The 18,196-nt window shown below is 33.7% G+C and overlaps 1 protein-coding gene across 1 annotated transcript in view; it reads left to right on the top strand.

Moving 5' to 3' along the window:
• The window catches only part of LOC107958463 (ABC transporter C family member 13), a 26,566-nt gene extending 8,983 nt beyond the window's left edge, over positions 1-17,583 (top strand). The window contains 25 exon segments of the mRNA XM_041113371.1: positions 3,881-3,999; positions 4,345-4,442; positions 5,704-5,770; positions 6,560-6,677; positions 6,795-6,911; positions 7,021-7,101; positions 7,470-7,718; positions 9,249-9,350; positions 9,445-9,512; positions 10,557-10,688; positions 10,796-10,943; positions 11,392-11,672; positions 11,774-11,930; positions 12,888-13,063; positions 13,145-13,256; positions 13,364-13,417; positions 13,839-13,961; positions 14,798-14,896; positions 14,979-15,071; positions 15,207-15,317; positions 15,391-15,552; positions 15,673-15,860; positions 16,137-16,326; positions 16,849-17,016; positions 17,213-17,583. Of these exon segments, the coding sequence (XP_040969305.1) occupies positions 3,881-3,999; positions 4,345-4,442; positions 5,704-5,770; positions 6,560-6,677; positions 6,795-6,911; positions 7,021-7,101; positions 7,470-7,718; positions 9,249-9,350; positions 9,445-9,512; positions 10,557-10,688; positions 10,796-10,943; positions 11,392-11,672; positions 11,774-11,930; positions 12,888-13,063; positions 13,145-13,256; positions 13,364-13,417; positions 13,839-13,961; positions 14,798-14,896; positions 14,979-15,071; positions 15,207-15,317; positions 15,391-15,552; positions 15,673-15,860; positions 16,137-16,326; positions 16,849-17,016; positions 17,213-17,293 (3,294 nt within the window). The 3' untranslated portion in view covers positions 17,294-17,583.
• The last annotated feature ends 613 nt before the right edge of the window (positions 17,584-18,196 follow it).

Consider the following 18,196-nt stretch of genomic DNA (forward strand, 5'->3'; position numbering starts at 1 on the left):
CATTAAAAATTTTGATGATATATGTACTCAGTCATATGTGTAAGTCTTTTTGGATCAATGACTTGTGTCTTTATAATGTGTATTCCTTGTATTTCCTGTATATCATACTTTTAGGGCTTGCTTGGTGCTATAATTACTGTCCATTGTATCTATCCAAGAATAGCATGCAATCTTATTGTGTTTTTTTATTTTTTTGTATTTCAGTACAAAATGTGTCTTGTTTTCCTTTTTTTTGTCTAAGTAGTAAACTATATTAATATTTTGCATGTCACTTGGTTGTCAAAGAGAAGAATGCAGGGCTGTTGGATCATATTGTGTTCAGATCTATCATTTCTGTAATGAATTCTGGTTTGGGAAAGCAGCTTGGCTTTGATGATTTACTTTTGCTGCCGACTGATATGGATCCTTCTATGTCACAAAACTATTAAGCTGCTGGCAACACCAGCACATATTCTTCCTCAAATGCATCATTATTTAGAGCAATCTTCTCTGCATATGGATGGCCATATTTCGTCTAGGTTTATTAAAGGTATTCTTACTCTATGCAGTGCTTGAGAGGACATCTTGAAGTTCTTTATGGTTCAATAAAAGAATGAAAATAGAAGCTTGTATGTTGATGAAACTTTGTGTTCCATAATGCATATAAAACATTTTTAGAAATTGAGGTCTACTTGCTTATGTGGAATTCTGGGGTTCAACTTGTAGAAAATAAAAGATCCCTGGCTGAAGTTTTCAAGTTGCTTTATATGAATTTTAAGTTTTTCCTACCACATGTATAATATTGCTTTTTGCAGGTTTTTAATGATTTCATTGGTTTTGCTGGACCACTGCTTCTGAATAAGCTAATTCGGTTTCTTCAACAAGGTTTGCATAGTACTAATCCTGGAAAGATGTCAGAGGTCACCACCTCCCTAGTTTTGTTGCATCACTTATTTCATTTTTAATATTTCTCTATACTTTGGAATGATTAATTACTTTTTCTGTATTCCAGTATGATACAATTAAACCAAATACTATATTAGTGAATGTGATAAAACATCTAAATTGCAACTGTTATTATCTTATGCAACTTATTCTATAATCTGTAACTGAGTGCTTGGTACTGTTTTTGGTTCTACTTAATAAGATTCATAGTTTTGTGTATAAGTTCAAGCCTTCAATGAGTTGGGTCATATTACTGTTCTGCTTTTTGTTAGTTCCCGCATCTGTCCCACATGAGATGATAAAGAGAGCTCCATAAAAGGATTCTTAGGATACTAGGATTGAGGTTTCTACCAGTTTCTGCTGTTTTAAAGAACTGTTCCTGATCACCTCTCAAGGAAAACCATCTTTGTCATTACCCAGGGTTTGATTGGATTGTGGGGAATGAAGGGTAAGTAAAGGAGGGGGGATAATACTTTCTAGTTAACTTTTTTTGTCTGTATGAAAAGTTAGCCTTTATTCTAACGTATGATTTGACATAAGGGTCATTGTTCGTACATCAATGAGACCATGTTCTGTTGATCTCTTGGATATCTGGTGTTATCTCTATCTTTCTATTGCAACCATAATGATATGTCATGTTGCTTTAGATCACAAGTCAGTATTTTTGTTATATGCATATTCTGTAATTTGAAATATCTCTTGCCGAATTTATGAATTCAGTTGAGCTAAGTTTCTCTCTTTCTGTTAAGTTTATAGTTTTTCCAAGAAGACAACATGACTTTTTCTTGCAAACCGTTTGTAACTAACTAGGGCTTCATGATAATTAAATTATAATGAAGTTTTAATTGGAAATATACTTATGTTGACCTTGCTTATGCGACTTGTTTTTCTTTGGTCAGGTTCTGGAAATTTGGATGGCTATGTTCTTGCAATATCGTTAGGCCTAGTATCAGTTGTCAAGTGAGCTTTTGCTAAATAATCAATGATGATTTTATACATTTTTGTACTTATTTTCTCTCTATGTTTGTGTTTCCTTGTATTGGTCTGCTTAGATTTTGCAACTAAAATGTGTCCTAAAGTAGGAAAAATATGTTTAGCATGTTTTGGGCCCTTGGGTATATATTTAGTTTGGATCGATTCAAGTAAAACTATATCTGTTATATGTGCTGGATTCTTGTTTTTCTATTCATTCTGGACCACTTGTAAACAGACAACAAGAGGATTAATTTTGTTTTCACCATATTTTAATTTCTCTTAAGCCTTTAAGTTATCTTTTATCTACTTATTAGAAACACAATAATTACATCATTCATCAGGAAATGGAAAGTTTACAGCAAACTATTAATGGGTTGCCGACTTACTACACTGGCATGCTAATATGGAACAGGGTTTAGGCATGAAAGATAATATCCAGATTAGTACTTGAAATGTAGTAAAATACCATATAGTTTAATGTATGTGTTTATAATGTTGTTCAGAATTCTTGTGAAATCCTTGAATTGAGAATATGTGAAATATATAAATCTAGAAATGCTTTCTTTTCCTCTTATCTCTCTTAAGATTCATTTCTTATAACAGCTTTTTTTCCCCTTTGGCCCCTTTGATCAATTCTTTTGTCTTAAAGAATGATGCCTGACTAATTTTTTGTTGTTTAAATGTAATAATTAATAAATGCTTACCCCAATCATGCAGATCCTTTTCTGATACACAGTATACTTTCCATCTTTCAAAGCTGAAGCTAAAGTTACGATCTAGTATCATGACTGTTATCTATCATAAGGTATGTGCTAATTCTTTCAAAATTTCCTAATGTGAATTTTCAAAAGTTAACTAAAAGATGCATTTTGCTTGTATATTTTTTCAAATTTGCTGGTGTCTGTCTCAATATCCGGGATGGAAACAAGAACTCTGTCCTTTGCTTGTATTAATGATTGCAGTGATAAGAGATGCATTTGCACAGTTTTTGAGAAATTTCATGATAATCTGAGGAAGTTGGGAATTTATTTCGACTACTATATCCAACAAAATGAAAAAAAATGATCACTCTAGTTCTTTACCATGCATGCAAATTGTCATGCAATATAATGTAAAATGAAGGCTAGCACTCTCAGGATTAAATGGATCAGAACATTTTTTGTATTAAGTGTAACTACTTTTGCACATATATTGAAAAGGAAGACATGGTTATTACCTTTTTCACCAATAGAAACGAGTTTATTAAAATGGTCATAGAATACATGCTGGCATCTTTTACATCAAAGTCTTTCTGGCTGTTGCAACGCTCAAGAAAATTATCTATCATGATAATCTAAATTATATATTCTATGGTGAGAAAAGAGATTGATTAGAATGGAGAGGTCAGTCATAAGCGTCAGATGTGCTGTCTGCACTTGATTGCTTTCTATACAAAACTAACAGTGAGGGTGGTTTAATGAATATGGATGCCAGGAAATGACTAGAACTAGCCATATTCCTTGATACAGAGAATGAAGGTAGGATTAATTAGGATGTGACAGATTAACAGCAGAAGTGTAGTTTTATGTTCCAGATTCATACTCCAACGAACAGTGAACCTAAAACTAGTTTGCAGTTTCTCTGTTTCTGTAGTGAATTTGATTTTGTTTTAGCTTTTGGAATGCAAGTTAGTCCTTGTAGAATGGTTGGAAATGGTTCATTGGTGCTATAATGATTTTTATAGATAGAGTTAAGATTTTTTTTCCCTTCGATGTTATACCTTTCAATTTTAGTATTTACTTTGATAATTGTTGTAAGACACTTTTTGAAATTATTGGTCTAGCCTCTCTCTCCCTTCTACTTGGTAACCTTATACTTTGGTTGTTGAGATTGATATTGTTCATAACTGAAACCACTATGTCATATTTATTTGGGCCTTTCATTCCTTTGTATATTTGAGCAATGTTTTATCATCGATTTTACATTCACAAACTTTCATCAGTGTTTATCAGTCAGCATAGCAGAACGATCAAAGTTTTCGGAGGGGGAAATTCAAACATTTATGTCTATAGACGCTGATCGAACTGTCAATTTATGCAACAGTTTCCATGACATGTGGAGGTAATCTCTTAAATCACACATAACTCCTAAAGCAAGCTGTTCTATAAATTGCATAGTAAGAGTAAGATATCTTTGTGGAAAGAGGTGAAGACATAAACATAGATATTTTCCTAGCATCAAAGCTGTCAGTACTGCATCATTATCCTTTTTTATCTTTATTATCACAAAGTTTTGAAATCATGAAATGAGAATCATTAAACACAAACTATGAATAGTCATATCATGTTACTAGAAATATAGTTAGTTTTTCTTTCAGGAATAAAAAGGCCCACTTCTTGTGCTGTAATGTTAGGTTGAATCTAAAGCAGATCTCTTGTATGACCTCTCGCTTACAATTTTTTTCAGCCTACCTATACAAATTGGAGTTGCACTGTATCTTCTGTATACGCAAGTCAAATTGGCTTTCATGGCTGGACTTGCAATAACCATCTTACTAATACCAGGTAGTGCTAGAAATTAAGATTTAATTTCATTTTGGGTATAAATTAACTCTTAATCTTACATTAGCAATTTTCTTTATTTGGTTCTGTAGTTACTATACTATTTAAGCATACTTGTCCATGCATCCTCCATGTAGGGGCGTTTGGTCAATTCAGTGTATGAAACTTTCTGTTTGTTTGGGGTTTGGTAATCAACAAAACCTACAGGCTCTTGGCTTTTTATGGCCTTTTTACATTTTGATGGACAAATCTCTATATTATTGTGGTTGATTTTACTACTGCTAAATATACTAGACTGGCCTTCTCGTAGACTAGTAAGTTTAAAAGGTATCCATACCTCCTCCAAGGGCTAAGAAACTAGCATAAGACTTGCTGCCAAAGCGATAGCCAACTTGTTTTGAAAAGGTAGGATGCTTCTTGACGGGTAGAGCTTTTTTCCTTTTTTGGATGTTTTACTTGGTATATACCTGTGATTTTCACGAATGTATTTGACAATTCATAATAAAATCTCTCTGGAAAAAATGCAGAAGGTTTAAAAGCTCAAACATCCATGTATACAATGAATTTTAAAAGCTCATACATCCAGCACAAAAGAGAGGTCATTTTCTGCAAATAACACATTTTCAAGAATGAGGTAGAATAAGCAACTAAAAATTGGTAAATCTCAGAAATATGTTTCTGATATAATAAATTAGTAGTTATCACACCATGCAAGAAAAATAGTTCATGTGTATCGTTTGGAAATCACTCTCTTTGAGAGAATTGGTAAAATTTTTCGATTGCTTTAAAATAAAGTAGCAATAGTGATATAAGGTGGAGATTGGAATGTTGCACTCTTTGAAGAAATACTCTTTAATATTTCATTTTCTGATCCTAGTTTTAAATCTAAAATACAAATTCCTATAGTAAACTTCATCTTCAGAAGAGTGGCCACTAATTGCAATAAATTATGAGAGTTTGTTTCTTAAATAGGTTTTACTTTGCGTATAATGTGAAATATGATGTTTTCTGTGTTGGTAATGACTGTTATTGTAAAACTTTGCTTTCAGTTATGTCACCATGATTCTAGTTGAAAGTCTCTCTAGACTCTTCAGGCTAGGAAAAGTAAAGATCATTTTAGTATAATATGGTGCAGATAAATACTCTACAGATCAGCCTAGAGTAATCTAACTGTGGAACTGCCTAATTACTTTACATTCCTTATTGAAGATTTTCTCAGATGATGTGGCACTTAATTCTTATTGTTGAAATTTTATATCTGCAGTAAATAAATGGATCTCTGAATTGATTGCCAGTGCCACTGAGAAAATGATGAAGCAGAAGGATGAGAGGTATGTTCATCTTTTTACATAAATTATTATAGCACAGTGAAGTTTGCCAAAACATTGAGCTTGTCTAAACCATTTGCTCGATGAAGATAAAGCCAAGAAGTTTACGGGGGTTAAAGTCCACAAATGATGCTACTTGGGTTGGAGGAAAATATTAAAAGCAAAAAATTTGAGCTTGGTGATTGCAGAAATACCTTCTGGTCTGACTGCTAACTATCAAGCGGGCCTTAGTTGATTAAATGGATGGATACGCAAATGCAATTATTGAATTTGGTTGAGCGACAAAAGGCTAATGTTACTGATGTATGAGAAAAATGTATTAAGGTTACTTTCAGATCAAAACAGAAAACAGAACAAATTTCACAAGCAAATAAATAGTACAGATTCATGGTGATAAGGGAGAGATTGCAACCAAAACTGCATGTTTGGCAGTTTAAACTAAGGTTAGCAAGATGACATGGTTTAAGCTTGTTTGACACTTTGGCTTAAGCTTGAAATATCTAGGCAGAACTTCGTTCTGTGGTTGGCCATAAAACAGAGATTGTTAACAAGCTGTTAACTAATGCACTGAGATAGTCAAACTGCTGCATCACGTGAGATGAATGGTTCTAGTGATGAAAGCATTTCAAAGTTCGTATTGTTTGCTTGTGGACAATAAAGCATTTCACATTTGGACAATAAAGGATTATCATTATGCTGATGATGATTGAAGAGTAACAATTATAGTGACACCAGAAGTTCATGAATAGTACTAATTGTAGAAATGCTTTACTTCTAAATGTTCTTTGGCAGGATTAGGAGGACAGGGGAACTTTTGGCTCACATTCGCACTTTAAAGATGTATAGCTGGGAGATCCTTTTCTCTAGTTGGTTGATGGATACAAGATCTTTGGAATTGAAACACTTAGCTGTATGATGCCATGCTTTTATTCTTGGGCATTTTTAGATTAATATAATTAACATTACTGATTCTGTTTTCTTACAGTAGGTGGATAGGTTTTGATTTTAATTACTTTTTGAATTTTAGACACGGAAGTACTTGGATGCCTGGTGTGTATTCTTTTGGGCTACAACACCAACTCTTTTCTCTTTATGCACATTTGGACTCTTTACATTGATGGGACATCAGCTCGATGCTGCAATGGTATTTAGGCTATATTTCTGTGCAAAACTCCCTGTTTATTTCCATTTTGGTTTCAAATGTTATCTAAAGAATAATATGAAGCTAAAATTTCTATGAATCATTGTTTCAGGTTTTCACATGTCTTGCTCTTTTTAATAATTTGATATCTCCTCTCAATTCATTCCCATGGGTTATCAATGGACTTATTGATGTGAGTTCCCTTGTACATGATCTACAATGAGCTTAGAACAGCTACTCATACTTAGTAGCAGTTATTGTTAAACCTGTCAATTGGGTGTTCTGTGTGGGTTTTGGATTGGGTCAATCTGGCTTGGATCAATTCAGGTTTTAAAATTTTCAGGTTATTTTGGGTTCGGTATTTCGACTTCCTGGTTGGGTTTCCAAGTCGGGTCATTTTAGGCTACTTGTTTGAGTTGTTTACGGGTTTGGATTGGGCATGTTTGGGTTGTTGACCTTTTGTTGCAAATTGGGTTGGGTATTCGGGTTTGGGTATAAGAATTGACAGGTCTAGTTATTATTGAGAATGAAAATGCCTTATTTTTCCTTGCTTTTCTGCAGGCCTTTATATCTAGCAGAAGGTTGAGCAGGTTCCTTTGTTGTTCAGAACAAAAACCTGAACTGGAACAGAAAGCTAAATTTCAACCAAGTTTCTCAAATGAAAAATATGATCTTGTCTCCAATGATATGGTAGTAGTTATGCATGATGCATCTTGTGCTTGGTCAAGCGATGATGAAGATCAGAATTTGGTTTTGAATCATGTCACACTAAGTCTCCCAAAGGGTCTTTTGGTTGCAGTAGTTGGAGAGGTGCAATATATTCCTTGAGGCTATTTTACTATTCTGCTCTATCTTTAAAGTGCCGTCTTTTCTTTCTGAGTGTTTCATGACATAGTAAGGATATGAACAAACTAGTAAACGTAATTTCCTACAAAAATGGTACTTATGCCTGCATTCAATGGAAAATTATAAACGTGGATTTAGGGGACATTAAGAAAGTAGAAAGTTTTAACATAAAAAAAAGACTATTTGTAAGAAATGGGATCTATTGTGCAAAATTTTGGAGAAGCTAATTTGATTATCCATTTTCAGATTCATGTCTCTTTGTTACTTAGCGTCTCCATATTCCTGCATTTCTAGAGGTTCCTTTTCATTTCTTGGTAATAGTGAACAACACTATTCTACTAAGCAGCAGGCACAAGTAATACACAAGATAATACAAAATATTTGCACAGTAGAATTTCTTAATTTTGACACAAGATACTTATCAGGTTTATTTAATTTGAGAAACATAGTGTCTTTCCTTGAGTATGCCTCTTCATAGAAATACAGGAGGTCAGAATTACATGCATATGCTCTCTAGTTTTTCTCCTCTTTCCCTCCCCCTATATAATTGCTTCTTTTTTTTCTTCTCTTTAGAGATGATATATAGGTGCATTTTCATTCATAGTGTGAGAAGGGATTGCATATCAAGATTGTATACAGAAGGGCACTGTCAAAGTATTGCTAGGTGTACTATCGTGTGGCCATTAAAATGTGATGACAACTGTTTCATTCTTTCTTTTGTTCTGATTGAAATCCTTTACCTTGGTTCTATTTTTTTTTTTTTGCAAAAAAAGGTTTATGAAGAAATTTTGAATAGAATCATCTAACTGATACACGCATTTCCTGCCACAAGGAAAGCACAGATTAGTTTCAAATCCTTAGTGGGAGAAATTATCTTATCTAACATTTTTGGATGATAGCATGAGCTTTCCATGTTCCATTATATTCATAATATTCAACTTATTACTTTCTGGCTTAAAACTTGTTGATAAATGAGATCATGCTAGTTCTGATTCTACCTCCTGAAGTAGTGTTACTATATATTAGTATTTTTATTGATTCCTAGCGAAACTCAATTGCTTTACGAATTTATGCGATATAACATATAGAGATCTACAGTTTATGTATTAATTTTTATTGTATCAGTAAGGCTTTGCTTGGTATGAAGGATGGAAAATTAGTTAATCAAATGGTTAAGATTAATGACCACTTTCCTATTTTGTATTGTAACCATTAGATTAACAAATTTTCCATCCTTACTCCTTTCCATCCTTCGTCCCAAGAAGAGATTAAGAGTTATCATTTGCAGCTTCTTTTGCATCATATTCATTCTGTTAAAAGTGACAGAAAAAAGTGATTTAGTTGTAGATATTTTTTCTTTTACTTGCTGCTTGCGTGGGAGAAAAATGAAATGGAACCTAGTAGTAGATACAATTATAGATCTGCACTAGTATAACTGTATTTGGAGGATCCAATGTTTCCTACATCCACATCACTGGTATATGCTATGTTCAGGTTGGTTCAGGCAAATCATCATTGTTAAATTCTATATTGGGAGAAATGAGGCTTGTTTTTGGATCAATATATTCAAGTGGTTCTGTTGCATATGCACCACAGGTATTGACAATGTTAAAAGTAGTATATTCACTAGGTTCTTCAGGTTCCTATACTCTATAATATGTTCTTATATTTTCATTTTTTGATATTGTAGGTTCCATGGATCTTATCTGGAACAATACGTGACAATATATTGTTTGGAAAGAATCTAGATTCCCAAAGGTATCATCCTATTGAGAGAATTAGAAAAACCCAAATGCTTTGATCTAGTCCATTGAACTAAAGAACTTTGGATAAGATTGGAATTGGTAAACTTGATTTTTGTCCTTTTTTTAAGGTAGAAGTAGCAGAGGGTTGAAATGACAAAATATGATTGATGTAAGAAAAGTATGGAAAAGTTGCAGGTAGACACAAGTTGTCAGTGGTTAGGTGAAATGAGGAATAAGTCTGTGATCTTTCTTTTTTCTTTTTAATCAGCATAAAAGCTTGCAGGAAATACTATTTTTTGGCATAAATAACAAAGTAGAACCAGAAACAAAAACAGTTACTGTAATCAAATTGCACTAGCTTTGATACCATCTATGAAAATTGGTAACATAGTTTTTCTTAAGAATGAGCTCACTGTTATGCTATATTCATCAACTATATACAAGTAAAAAGTGATATTCATATACAGATTTATAATAACTAAGGTTCATAATAAATAAATAATAAGTATTTTAGTCAGACTAAGACTATGAAACAGATACATGATGAGTGCCCAAAAAAAAAAAAAAAAGAACATTTGAAATGCTTCAATCTAATTGACTGAATTATTTAAACTTTCCAATAATCATGTCTGTCAAATTTTAGAAAAATGACTTAAATGGTATGTGCGTGTGTAACAGTTAAATTCTATCATGGAATGGAGACAGATTGATATTCATAATCAACTTGGCAAGTGTGGAAGCTCTATTTACATGAACAAAGTTTCAAATCCAGTAGTTAATTCAGAAAAATGTGAATTACATAAGCAGATATGAAAGGGCGAAACAGTTGAAATTTTTTATTCTGGTGTAAATTGATCCTAGTTTCTACAGATGCTTAAATTTGTGTTTGAGACTGTAAAAGTAATCCATCTAAGATTATATATTATTGTGATCTACAATGATTAAATGAGTGCCAATCTTTCGTCTAACATTTGAGTATGCTATATCATGAGAGAGAACACATGTAGAACCAGATTTCTCATTTATATCATGTATATCTTTTTTATACATTGATCAGGTACGCAGATGTTTTAGAGGCATGTGCTCTAGATGTTGATATTTCATTGATGGCTGGACGTGACTTGGCTTATATTGGAGAGAAAGGAACTAATTTATCAGGTGGACAGAGAGCTCGTCTTGCTTTAGCAAGGTTCATAATCGTTGCGTGCTTGTTGATGTTAGCTTCTGGAGAAATTAGCACGAAATATTGTTATTTATACTGACAAATAATCGGTGCTTACTGTGCTTTTTAAGCAGGGCCATGTATCAGGGTTCCGATGTTTATTTGCTTGATGACATCCTTAGTGCAGTTGATGCACATGTTGCTAAATGGATTTTGCAAAATGCTATTCTTGGTCCTCTTGTGGAACATAAGACTCGTATCCTCTGTACTCATAATGTCCAGGTTATTGTGTGGTTTCTGTTGGTTTTACTCGATTATCAGCCATATATTTGCATAGACAGCGGCATAAGTCTATTGATTTTAACATAACATAAGCATTTTTGAAACACTTTAGAAAGTCATTAATTACCCTGAAACTCATATATATGGATTTCCAGGTTAGGATGGTCTGTAATTACCTCAGAATTGTTAGCTTTGAAAACTTCTATTTCAACTTAAGTTAAATTTCCATATGTAGACTCTTTAAAGAAGCTGCAAATGGAGCATGAGTTGTCTGTTGCTGTATTTGTAATTTTAGTCTTTCACTAAGTTTGGTTCTTGGAATAAAGTTAAATGTTGAATGTAGTGGTTGATAATGCATATTAATGAATGTGATCATAAAGGAAATAATTTGTGCGTAATTTAAGTAAATTTTCTTTTGCTATCTGATAAATTCTTTCAACCCTAACAGGCAATATCTTCTGCTGACATGATTGTTGTAATGGAAAGAGGGCACGTGAAGTGGGTAGGAAACTCGTCTGACTTGGCAGTTTCAGCATATTCGGGGTTCGCATCAGTTAATGAATTTGATGCATCATATATTCATAGTAAATTATACAGCACAAATACTTCCTACATGGACAAACAAAGCCCCCTGTTGGAGAATAATACTTTGGATGTCCCACTGGAAGCACAAGATATTATTGAAGCTGAGCAGAGGAAAGAGGGTAAAGTTGAACTTATTGTTTACAAGTAAGTCGTTTGTATTTTCTGCTCACCATTTGTGATGCTAGGTTCCATTTTTTCCCTTTGATTGTTAGATTTTTACAATTTATAATCTGTTTCCTTCTCAGAAAGTATGCTGGATTTGCTGGTTGGTTCATTTCAGTTGTGATATTGCTTTCTGCAATCTTAATGCAAGCTTCTCGAAATGGAAATGATTTGTGGCTATCATATTGGGTTGATACAACAGGGATCAGTCAAGGAAAATACTCAACATCCTTTTATCTGGTAGCTCCCATCACCGCATAGAGAATTGCAATAGCCATGCATACTTTTCTCTTTAAAAATTTTGTCTAGTAAAATATTGCATAATTCCACTGTCAATAGTTTAATTTATGGGTTCTTTTCGTTTTGTGTTATTATACAAGAAGTAAGCCGTGATTTTGAGCACAACTTAGGTGAAACTTTATATCATATATAGCATTTTCTTTCTTTTGAGCATAATTTCAGAATGTTACATTATCTTTAACCTGGTAATGGAGTCCCTTTTTGTCTCTCACTCACGCGCACACTTTTTGAAAAAATATTTGTCCCATGGAAATAATTCAGTTATTCCCAGTTGATTTAGAGGTGGATTCTCCAACAATTAGCATGTTCGGGTTATACACTGATTAAATAAAATCCTGAATTGACACCAGGAGTGTGCTTGTTAAAACTTATCCAAACACTCAACAACCAACTTGAAAAGTGAATGACCAAAACCTTATCCAATCCAAGACTTCACTAATTGCCATCTTTGGCAGAGCAGAAGTGTCAAATGCTGATCTGAATTCCAGCAGCCTGTCTTAGATTTCTCAAAATTCAACCCAGACCAACTTGAGTTGACTTGGAAAGGCAACAGCCTAAACATTAGAACATTTAGTCTCCAAAATCTTTTCATGGTGTGATATTTGATTGAAACTCCTGTCCTTAGATCTAACTACTTCATTATGCCTCTTGTCCGACTACTATTGGATTTTCATCCTACAAATTCTATATGGTCTAAGCCTCCCATTCAGCTCATAATAAGTGATATATGCACCTTTCAGATATAGCCATGTTATGGTAGTTCTGCATTAGGGAGAATATAAAGCAACCAGAAAAGAAAGGGAAAGAAGTGAGGGTGTGAGGTGGTATAGAGAGAAGGGTACCAGTCATTTATAGGCTTCTTCTGTTTTCTGATTGACGTATTAAATGGTGGTACAGCTGGTACTTTGCATCTTCTGCATCATTAATTCTTCTCTGACCTTGGTGAGGGCTTTCTCATTTGCATTTGGCGGTCTAAAAGCTGCAGTTCAGGTGCATAATACACTGCTTAATAAGGTTATTAATGCACCTGCCCAGTTCTTTGATCAAACACCAGGTGGACGAATACTTAACAGGTTAGACACAGTTGCCTACTGGAGATCATGTAAGTTTAAGATGTATTAGCAGATATAGAACTTATTTGGTTTACCATATAGGTTCTCATCGGATCTCTATACAATTGATGATTCTCTCCCATTCATCCTCAACATTCTCCTGGCTAATTTTGTGGGCCTGTTAGGAATAGCGGTAGTTTTGTCCTATGTTCAGGTATTTTGGACATCCATTACTTTGATTCTACAGTCTTCCAGATTTCAATAAATTAAATAGCCCTAGTGATGAAATTTTGATGGAAACAATTTGCTTAAATTTTGTAGGTCTTTTTCTTGCTTCTACTATTTCCATTTTGGTACATCTATAGCAAGCTGCAGGTATTTGCTTGACTTTGTCATGTCCATTCTTTAGAACATATTTATGGTTTATCGATTCTTACAGAACTTAAGGAGGTGTATCTGTATATCTGAGTAGATGCATAAATGCAAACTTGTTTGAATTGAGAATAGTGGGGAATAAATGAAAATTTCAAATTTCAAGAAGCAAAATGGCTGAAAACAGGAAGAAATGGAGCTGAAGATCTAGAAATTATCGGACAATTTTAAGTATTAAGGTGGATGTGAAACCCTTGGTTCCAGAACTCATTATATTTATTCTATTTTATACGAGACTAAAAAAAGAAAAATGACTTTGAAATGGGGTAGAGCTGAGTGGAACCTATTAATTAACAATAAGCTCATTTTAAGTTTGCAGAGGTTGTATATATAGGTTCTCTTTATTCAGTCAAAAGTTTTGTAGTTCTTCTACAGGTCGACATCTAGAGAACTGCGAAGGTTGGACAGTGTCTCACGCTCTCCAATTTATGCATCCTTCACAGAGACACTCGATGGATCATCAACTATACGAGCTTTCCATTCTGAGGTAGATTTTCAGATTTTAGTAATCCCTTATTTATTAGTTCATTTAGATGTTCATAGGTCAAAGGAGAAAAGCTCAAATGTTCTAAAGAACATGAGAGTCAGGTTCTGAATTCATTTTGTGTTGATTATTTTAGAGATAGTATTAGCTGTTGTTCTTTCCTATAGAAAGGAGTTCACCTTTTCAATGTATGTCACATATGATATAACAGTCATCAATTCTGCTGTTTATTTACAGAGAGTTGTGAGGTTTTAACCTGCATAGGGGAAAAATTGGAATTCTTGCCTTTTGTAAGAGTTCTATCCATTTCCAAATTGTTTTAGTTATGGAATCTCGAATTATTTTAAGAAAAATCATAATAAATAACAGTGCTTGTCTTAAAAAGGAACACTGAGCTGTCACCCCTATACATTGAAGTACTTTGTGACTTGGGTTTCAATGTTGAAACGTTAAGGTGAACTGAAGGTGTAAGCCCTCTAGTTTGTTTAAAAAGCAGCTAGAGAGCTCATAATTACTCTGCTATTTATTCATGGAAGCTGCATAGGACTGATATAATGAGCCAATGTCCAAGGGCAAAGTACCATATGCAGTTTGACGTCCATTCTAGCCTCAGTTACTACATATGCTCTAACTATCCCCAAACCTTAATTTGTTTTCCTGAAATATGTGTCTTGATTTTAGCTTTAAGTTGTTTACACATTGAATTTCCTGAAATTTTTGGGGACTGAACCTTGACTGTATATACAGTTTGGCAAAGAAAATGAATAGATGACATGAAAAGCATAAATAATTTGAGAGGAAAAGAACATAATTGACGGTTATGACTGGGATCTGAACAGGATTATTTCTTGGCTAGATTCACTGAGCTTGTAGCACAGTATCAGAGAACTTCATATTCAGAGTTAGTAGCAAGTTTGTGGCTTTCCCTGCGCCTTCAGGTATATTCTAAAACTTTATGCAGTGAAAGTTATATTCTGAAGTTATGCTTGTAATCGGTATTGTTTTTTTCGTGTTGAACAGTTATTAGCTGCATCCATAATATCATTTATTGCTGTGATGGCTATCATTCGATCTTATGGAAGTTTACCAATTAGTTTTGGTACCCCAGGGCTGGTATATTCCTGAATTTCTTCAAATTGAACTTGTAGGCTACTCATTTTAGGAATAAAAGGAAATCGTTGAAGCTCTTTAGTATTTCCTTGTATCTGGGAGCCAAATGGATAATCTGTGTCCCATGTTCTTCTACAGGTAGGATTAGCCCTTTCATATGCAGCTCCAATTGTTTCCTTGTTGGGAAGCTTCTTGACAAGTTTTACTGAAACAGAAAAAGAAATGGTTTCAATGGAGAGAGCTCTTCAGGTGAGATAGCTCTTTCCTTTTATCATTCATAAATATTCTATTTACAGGTTATATGCTGATATACTCTTTCTAGTATATGGACGTGCCTCAAGAAGAACTCTGTGGATTCCAGTATTTAAATTCGAGTTGGCCATTTGAAGGAGTGGTTGAATTTCAGAATGTTACCATGAAATATATCCCATCTTTACCAGCAGCACTAAATGATATCACCTTCACCATAGCAAGAGGAACACAGGTTAAAGCGATTTGCAGTTTGTTTGTTGCAACTTGATCAATCTATGACCAAGTCCTCAGATTGGATAGATTTCCCTGAAGGTGTTTTTTCTCCTTTAAAATAAAATAAAATTATTCTCAGGTTGGAATTGTTGGAAGAACTGGTGCTGGAAAATCTAGTGTTTTGAATGCCCTTTTTCGCCTAAACCCAATATGCGGAGGACGGATTTTGGTGGATGGCTTGAACATAGTTGATATTCCAGTTAGAGATCTTCGTGCACGCTTGGCTGTTGTACCCCAGAGCCCATTTTTATTTGAAGCATCATTAAGGTACTCCTCTACAATCTAATTTTGTGATCATTTGTCTGACATATATTGTGATAATTTCAAGGCCAATTTGGTCAGCATATTCTCTTGATTTTGTAATATATAATCGTAAAATCTTGGTTGGATTGAAGGTCATTTGATGTTATCCCCTTGCTATCATTTCTCTCTCTGGCTGTCTTCTTAGTACACCATATAAAAATAATAACATTCAGCTTGTACTTAACCTTTACTGCATTACAACTTAATTAGTTTTGTTGCTGTCTTCCTTATTATCTCTAGGGACAACCTAGATCCTCTCTGGATGAGCAACGACGAGAAAATATGGGATGTCTTGGAGAAATGTCATGTTAAGGAGGAAGTAGAAGTGGCAGGAGGACTGGAAGCTAAGGTAAAGGAAGCTGGGACGTCATTTTCTGTTGGGCAAAGGCAGCTTCTTTGCCTTGCACGTGCTCTTCTCAAGTCTTCTAAGGTAAATTAAAAGATGATGCTCTGATACTAAATAAAATTACTTGATCCAAGTCTAGTTAATAAACTGGTTGCTAACTATAACTAAGTTTTTTTGTGCGGTTCTACGTGCTTGGTGTCAAAATGTTTTCATTTCGTCAGACTATAAATGTTTTTGCATGAAAAATTAGATTTTCAACTGTTTCGGATTCCTTTCTTTTGGAGGATTTAACTTTAAGAAAGAGATGATAGCTGTTTCATCAAATTTTCTATTATTGAAGTTCTGTTTCAAATTTTATGAAATTAAATTCAAACGTAAAACACTACGCATAACCAATGTGTTACACTGCTTTGGATAACTGTGGGAAGCAAGCTAATAGTTTTTACTTGGCTTTTCCCCCAAAGATAGAACTTGAGTTGCAGAATTCTATTTTACTTCATAATATTCCAAAAGAAAGAATGCTAGTATTGCCCTTTTAAAATAATAATATCAGTGATCACAATTAAATCCGAGATTGGAAGGCACTAACAATATTGAAAATCTTAGGTTCTTTGTTTGGACGAATGCACTGCAAATGTGGATACGCAGACAGCTTCAATTCTACAGAAAACTATATCCACAGAATGCCAAGGAATGACGGTGATCACAATCGCACACCGTATTTCAACAGTTTTGAATATGGACAATGTATTTGTTCTCAATCAAGGAACTCTGGTGCGTTTTCTATTTATTTTCTTAATTGTTTTATTCATTTAAATCCCCCTCTTTCCTTCCTGATCCCCTCTAGCATTACTTACAAAATATAGTCTGGCTTCTTCTCGATATTAGATTCAATTTTATTTTTGGATATTTTTAGAAATTTAGTATCTCAAATGATTGAACAACTGTTTCAAATTTGATAATGGTACAGGTGGAGGAAGGTAACCCAAATGCGCTTCTACAAGATGAATCCTCCATATTTTCAAGCTTTGCTAAAGCGTCTACAATGTAATAGATGGTTGATCTCCAAACTCACTAAAACTACCACTCCAAATGTAAGTTTTAAGCAGTTGGAAACTTGAAAGCAGCTAGCACAACTTGTTTTGGTAGATTAGTTCTTCAATCTTCTGTAACATCAGGTTGGAAAGGAGAGTGGAAGAGAGAACTACAATCGAATGTTTTTGTTGAAGACCGATAGGTTTTGGTTACAAAAGTGGGTTGAAATTTCTAAATTTTAGCAGTAGTAGTAGTATGATTTGCACTTTGAAATCAGTAGATATCAAAAAGTTCATTTTCAAGAAACTCTGACCCGAAATAAACTGTGATAGTCAAAAATCAAATCAGATCAATCAATCACATATGCTGCAGAAATAAATGAGTCAAAACAAAAACTAGTTGTGTAGCTCGTTGGATCCCTCCACTCTTCTCGTGTCTAAGCTTGGAGACAGATACAAGCAGCCCATATATAGAATCCCACTATTTATGAAATACCCGTAAGGGCTCCTTACTCCTTAGTCCTTGCAATCCTGACATTATGCACAATATATTAACGAAAAAATATATTATTGTAGAAATTAAAAATAATAATACATAAAATTACTATTAATTATTAACATATCAACATTAATCAACATATAAGATATCTAACACGATATTTCCTTTCAAAAAAATACTGACGCATATACGAGATAGCCAAATCAAGAACCCCCCCCCCCCTTACAGATATGATTATCAGTTCAAATATGTGAGATAATTCGTGTTTTTAACAAAGATTTGGTTAAAATGATAAATATATTTATAAAAAATTAATATAAATATTAAATGAGATTTCAATTAAATGATAAAATAAAAATATTAAAATTATTAAAGTTTGAGTTCATTAATGATAACAAAATATCTTTAAGATAAAATAATT

The sequence above is a fragment of the Gossypium hirsutum genome, chromosome A05 (genome assembly GCF_007990345.1).
Source record: "Gossypium hirsutum isolate 1008001.06 chromosome A05, Gossypium_hirsutum_v2.1, whole genome shotgun sequence".
Lineage (NCBI taxonomy): Eukaryota > Viridiplantae > Streptophyta > Magnoliopsida > Malvales > Malvaceae > Gossypium > Gossypium hirsutum.